Source organism: Henckelia pumila, chromosome 4 (genome assembly GCF_033568475.1).
Source record: "Henckelia pumila isolate YLH828 chromosome 4, ASM3356847v2, whole genome shotgun sequence".
Lineage (NCBI taxonomy): Eukaryota > Viridiplantae > Streptophyta > Magnoliopsida > Lamiales > Gesneriaceae > Henckelia > Henckelia pumila.
This window is the reverse complement of record NC_133123.1, coordinates 129021065-129028090: the sequence shown is the minus strand read 5'-3', so window position 1 is coordinate 129028090 and position 7026 is coordinate 129021065. Positions and strand designations below refer to the sequence as shown.

The window sequence follows — 7026 nt, the reverse complement described above, 5'->3', positions numbered from 1 at the left end:
TATGGGAAATTCAGCAACATCGGATATCGTGGGTCTTGGAAATGTGGTAATAAAGATGACTTATGGAAAGGAAATGACGTTGTGTGATGTCCTCCATGTTCCTGATATTCGAAAGAATCTAGTGTCGGGGTCGGCTCTTGTAAATGCCGATTTTAAGTTAGTGTTTGAGTCCAACAAGTTTGTACTTTCTAAGAATGGACAATTCATAGGCAAGGGGTATCTTGACAATGGTTTATTTAAGATGAATGTAATCAATGTACTCCGTGATTTTAATGGCAATAAAGTTATAAGTTCTTCTTACTTGCTTGAATGTTTGAATTTATGGCATTTAAACTTGGGCATGTGAATTATAAATCATTGCAAAGATTAATGAAGATGAACTTATTGTCAAGGTTTGATATTGATCCAACACACAAGTGCAAAGTTTGTGTTGAAGCAAAAATGACCAAATTACCTTTTCATTCGTTGGAAATAAATACTGCTCCTCTCGAATTAATTCATAGTGATCTATGTGATTTGAAATTTGTGCAATCAAGAGGAGAAAATAAATATTTTGTTACATTCATTGATGATTGCACTCGATATTGCTATGTGTACTTGTTAAAAAGCAAAGTTCAAACTTTGGAAGCATTCAAAGTGTATAAAACAGAAGTTGAGAATCAACTAAGCAAGCAAATTAAAGTGGTTCGTAGCGATAGATGAGGAGAATATGGTGCTCCTTTTGATGAATTTTGTACGGAGTCCGGCATTATTCATCAAATGGCCGAGCCTTACTCCCCTCAATCCAATGGAGTAGCGGAACGAAAGAATCGGACACTAAAGGAGATGATGAATGCTATGTTGATAAATTCTGGATTACCACAAAATTTGTGGGGGGGAAGCGATTTTGTCGGCTACCTATATTTTAAACAAAGTACCTCATAAAAAAAGAGATAAAGACCTCTTATGAATTGTGGAAAGGCCACAAGCCTGCCTACAAATATCTAAAAGTGTGGGGGTGCTTGGCTAAGGTGGAAGTTCCTAAGCCGAAACAAGTGAAAATTGGGCCAAAGACAATCGATTGCATTTTTATTTGTTATGCCAATAATAGCGTTGCATATCGATTTTTGGTGCACAAGTCAGACATTCCTGATATCCATAAAGGGACTACTATTGAATCAAGGAATGTTGTGTTATGTTGAGGAAATTTTTCCTTACAAAGAAGGAAAAATTGTATCTTGTCCCGAATCATGTCGGGCCATGTATCAAGACAAAAATGAGACATAATGTCATCGCAACAAATCTGTGGACGAAAATACCAGTGAAACACATCCTAATGGAAATAGGGATGATACTGAACTACCTCTTATTGAATATGACAAAAAGATTGCTATTGAAGAGAATCATAGCAATAAAAGAGGAAATGAAACTGCGGAAAATCATAAAAATGATAACGAATTGAGACACAGTAAAAAGGCCAGAAAGGAAAAGACTTTTGGTCCTGAATTTCTGACTTATGTGTTATAAAATGAACCTCGAACAATAATGGAAGCATTATCGAGTCCCGAGGCACCGTTATGGAAAGAAGCTATTAATAGCGAGATAGAATCCATCATGCAAAACCATAAATGGGAATTGGTTGATCTTCCACTAGGAACAAAGCCTTTAGAATGCAAGTGGATCCTAAAACGAAAATACAAGGCTGATGGATCTATAGATAAATATAAATCCCGGTTGGTGGCTAAAGGCTTCAATCAAAAGGAAGGCCTAGATTTCTTCGATACATATTCTCCAGTGACTAGGATTACCTCCATTCGAGTTCTCATTGTCATTGCTGCATTGCATGACCTTGAGATACATTAAATGGATGTGAAAACCGCGTTTCTAAATGGTGAATTGGATGAAAAAATATACATGGAGCAACCTAAAGGGTTTGTGGCTCCCGGACAAAAGCATAAGGTGTGCAAACTAATTAATAGTTGTATGGATTGAAACAAGCGCCAAAACAGTGGCACGGGAAATTTGACAAAACTATGTTGTCAAATGGTTTCAAGATAAACGAGTGTAATAAATGTGTTTATATCAAAGGCACACCTGATTAGTTCGTTATAATATGTTTATATGTAGACGATATGCTTATTATGGGAAGTGATCATAATGTGATTATGAACTCGAAAAAGTTGTTGACTAAGAACTTTGATATGAAAGATATGAGTTTGGCAGATGTAATTCTTGGAATTAAGATCATGAAGACAAAAGAAGGAATTGTCCTCACACAATCTCATTATGTTGAGACGGTGTTAAAAAAGTTTGGTGCTCATGTTCTAACTCATGTCGCAACACCAATTGATTTAAACGTGCATTTGGGCAAAAATCATGGTGAACCCATATCACAACTGGAATATTCACGTGTGATTGGAAGTTTGATGTATATTTCAAACTGTACACGTCCGGATATTGCATGTGCAGTCAATAAACTCAGTAGATTTACAAGTAATCCAAGTATTGTGCATTGGAATGCATTGATGAGAGTTCTTAAGTATTTGAAACATACTTCAGAATATGGATTACATTATGCGAGATATCCAGCAGTGTTGGAAGGCTATTGTGATGCAAACTGGATTTCGGATACGAATGATTCCAAATCCACAAGTGGATATGTGTTTGTCATTGGTAGTGGAGTCGTGACATGAAATTCCACAAAGCAAACGTGTATTGCTCGATCCACAATGGAATCTGAGTTTATATCCTTAGATAAAGCCGTTGAAGAGGCTGAATGGCTAAGAAATTTCTTAAAGGATATCCCGTGTTGGGCTAAACCTGTGCCTGCCGTAATGATACATTGTGATAGTCAATCAGCGATTGGAAGGGCACAAAGTAGCATGTATAATGGTAAGTCACGACATATACGCCGTAGACATGATACCATTAGGCAGTTGATCTCTAATGGAGTAATCTCCATCGATTATGTAAAATCGAAAGACAATTTAGCGGATTCGTTGACAAAAGATTTGAGTAAAGTTCAAGTAAACTGCTCATCAAGGGGAATGAAACTAAAAATCTACAAATAAAACGATCATAGCGGAAACCCAACCTTGATGACTGGAGATCCCAAGATCTTGGTTCAATGGGACAACGATGTTATGAGAGTTGTTGTAGCAGCACTTGAGACAAACTTTATAAAAAGTTGTCTTCTCATTCCTAGGATGAAAAATGTGCTGCCTACCACATGTAGTGAGGTTAAGCTTATGCTTTTAATGATTCCTATACTTGAAAAAGTCGGGTATGATAGGATACTCGTTATAGGAGATCACCTATATAAGTGTGAAGACGAGCCGCTTCAATGAAACACTTATCAATCCAAGAGCGTGTCAATGGCTAAAACGGACACAACCATGAGAACTAGTAAGATGTGAGAAAGGTTATTGTATTGATACCATTGTCTTGGTTTACACAAACGACTGGGTAGTTCAAGACATCGCGTTCACTAACTAGCCAGTAAATCCGATGATATTCTACTACGGAAGGTTCAAAGCCAAAAGCTACCTCTCCCGATGCAGTAATCTTTCGTTTGAACTTTCTAAAGTGTCTGCATTTCATACATGGATTAATTTTCATTCATGTGGGGGATTGTTGGATATTTGTGATAAAAATTATTTCTCGATTACCAATTAGGGTGAATGAGAAATTAATAAAATGTTCACAAATAATTATTCGTATTTTATCGAGTAAAAGATTGAATATTAAAAGATTATATATTATATTAATATAATATGTATATATATATATATATATGTTATTGAATGAAAAAAAAGGCAAGTGACAAGTGGCAAATGATGCCACCGTTACCCTTTGAAACAAGTCAATGACATTTGTAATTTGAATTTGAATTCAAATTAAAATCTGACTTCGGTGATTTAAATTGAAAATTGAAAAACTAATTCAATCGAATGGTTGTGTGTCAGGGTAGTTATGTTTGCTTGACATCTTTTGATAAAAAGTCCAATTTGAAGTGATACACCTTTTCATTCAAGTCTTTCAATCTATATAAATATATCCCCATATGTTTGAATGGAAAATAGAACACATATTGAAAACATATTGCTGCATATCATTGTTGTTCATCGTTTTTAAGAAAGTTCAAAAAGCATTTCGAAGTTCCCGGGTTTTGTAATTTGGAGTGCTCCTATTACAAAACGAAGTCGTTATATCTTGAAAGACGATTGTCGTATTCCATAAGCACCGTGTGTGGGGCAAATTCGTCTTAAGGACATAGATTTTAACTCTAGCCTCGACTAAAAATCTTAGATCAAATTTATGTCCTTGTCTCAAGTCCTGTCCCGACATCAGTCAAGACAACATCCGAAAAATCATCTCAGATTTGCACAGTACTCCAAAACCAACATTTCATAACATTCATCATCGAATGGATTAAAAAGAATGTAAAGGAGTCCACGGCCGGACTTGGTTGAGTTCATGTCCAAATTTAGCTCCATTCTAATCCACCAGGCAAAACAAAATTTTAGCCTCGATTTTTAGTCCCGTTTGTTTTCCAAACTTTAAGAACTTTTCTTTAACATAATCGAACAAAATACAAAATCGAAAGATACAAAAGGAAATTAACGGACCCCGTGATAGAGTCGGAACAACCATTGCTTTTGCCCAGTTTCCTACGCGCGGCTGGGACAGTGTTACGGGTCACTTCTGTCCAAGTTATGATTTTCTTCAGTGCTGAGAGAGTTGATTCCATATTAACTTGGCACAAGAAGTGGTGAAGTGCCCGTGATCTTCTTTTGTTCGAAGTCTTCGGTTCCGCGGACTCAGGAAGATCTACTGAACAATCATGTTCGAGTTAATGCAAAAATCAGATCACTGCCCAATCAAATCCATGGCGCCAATTGAATACATCTTTTCCCATCTGTTACTTATCCTCACTTTCTTTCAGGACCTGAATCTGCCCCACGGGTACTTTCTTCTTACTTTTCGTCGAGAAACTTGCCGCGGAAACGCTAAGTAGCTTATTAATGGACAACCCTTCGCCCAAGATCTTTCTTTTGACTTCATATCTATGTTTAATCCGGCCATCAAGCTTGTAACCAAGAAAAGCAGGAAAACCCAGCAGCTCTCGCACATCACGACCCATTTCCTCGATCAAGTAGTCCAGCTTCTCCTCTAATGACTCGTGGTTGTACTGCAAAACTTGCGGATGTTTCTTGCTCATATCTAAGATATCCTCACAAGTCAAACCGTAGTTCAAGAATACCCCAATCACCTCTTGTAAATTCTTGCAGCTGCACCTTGTAACAGCTCCCATTGCCAAAGCCAATTCCTTAGTTCCGTTCTCATATCCAATCTTCACCAAGAGAATCAATTTATGGGCTAGATTTCCCTCAAATGACAGGCTCAGAAACAGCGGTGCTTTTATTAAGAACTTAAATATGTCATTGGAGCTCAAACCACATTGCTTGAGAAAATCGATTCTTGGCTGCAGCTTTCTTTGTCTGCTGGCACTGAACAGACTAGGATAAACAAGAACAATTCTAAAGATTTCCTCGTTGCTCAACCCAGCATACGAATTTAAGAATTCCACATGATCTTTTACATGGTCCACAGTATAAGACAGCACAAATGGGAATTTATACAAAACAGTGGCAGTGGCAGATTCATTTCCCCCACTCAAGTCCAAGAGGAACCCGATTCTCGGTATTAACTGAGTGTCCAAATCAAAATTCAGAACTGCAGGTCGTCGAACAATTAAATCAGCACCTTCGAAACGCTGCAAGTACGTTAGCATTCTCTCCATTTCTTCCAAAGACTTCAGGCACAATGCCTTTCTCAAATTAACAGTATTAAGCACATGAGCTAGCTTTTCTTTGGGAATTCCATACATAAACAGCAGTTGCACCTTTCTCTCAAAACCTGCAAGAGATCGAGGCTCTGTTGAACTCAGAAGCCGTTCAATCCGCGCTGGCTCGATTTCCCCTATCAACTCTAAATTGGAATCATCATTTACAAGAAAAGACAGCAACTCTTCTATTTCGTGAGCAGTTAACACATCAGGGCGTTTGACAACCAATCTCGAAAGAGCGAAACCAGTGACTCCCAAAGACTGCAGGGCTTGAATTCTTTGTCGAACATGTTCAAAAGGGGTGAATATGAGAGATGTATTGGCCTGTAAAAGTGCTTCGGTGTCTTTCTCATTGAACCCCATTTCTTGAAACAACACAAACAGCATTGTACCTAAAATTCAAATAAATAAACTCAGAGCCGTTCCAATGTCTCTATCGCATCATTCCCTTTTTTTTCTTTCTTTTTTTAACAACGAAAATAGCATCACAACCAGGGTGAATTCAAAATACCATAGCAACAACACAACAATAATGATAACATCGGGTTCTTTCTTTTACACCCAAATAAAACATTACGAAAATGAGAGAGTATAAAAAGTGTTCTTTTGCATACTGGAATCATTGGAAAATTTGGAAGAGCGATTTCCATTAATAGCAACAGCAGCACCGCAGCAGCAGCTGAGAAGTAAGCGATTATTTGCGGGATTTTCACGAACAGAAACACAAGTAAAATCAACGAGCCTGAAAGCGGGAGTTGAGAAGTGAATTTGTGGCCACTGGACTCGAGAACTCCGAGGTAGAGAGAGGGGATTCGCAGCCATTAACAAGCGGAGGAGAGTGTGTAAAAGATAAAACTCAGCCCGGTTCACTGGTTTTATGCCCACAAAACTCGGTCCATAATATGTTAATCAAAGCATCAAATGTATTTTAAAAAATTATAAATTAATGTTCAAGGTCACTAGGGATGGTAATTGGTAATTTCTTCCGAACATGATGGAGAATTCGAGACTTTATCTGAATTAGCAATATTGACACATGTGTTGCGTGTGTAACGATAGTAAACGTATTTGTACTTAATTTAAATGTAAAGTATGAAAATCATATAAAAAACATAATGTGCGAACAAACTGAAAAATGAAGCAGTTATTTCGATATCGGCATTGTGATTAAATCTGTGAAAACTTCGAAATTCAACAAT

General features: G+C 37.3%; 1 protein-coding gene across 1 annotated transcript; it reads right to left on the bottom strand.

Moving 5' to 3' along the window:
* Nucleotides 1–4475: 4475 nt before the first annotated feature.
* On the bottom strand, nucleotides 4476–6650 carry LOC140866355 (transcription termination factor MTERF8, chloroplastic). The gene is made up of 2 exons (XM_073271334.1): nucleotides 6442–6650; nucleotides 4476–6219 (listed from the first exon to the last, which is right to left on the bottom strand). Exons 1-2 carry the CDS (start codon nucleotides 6647–6649, stop codon nucleotides 4901–4903), a joined length of 1527 nt encoding a protein of 508 aa, XP_073127435.1. The 5' UTR covers nucleotide 6650; the 3' UTR covers nucleotides 4476–4900.
* Nucleotides 6651–7026: the final 376 nt, after the last annotated feature.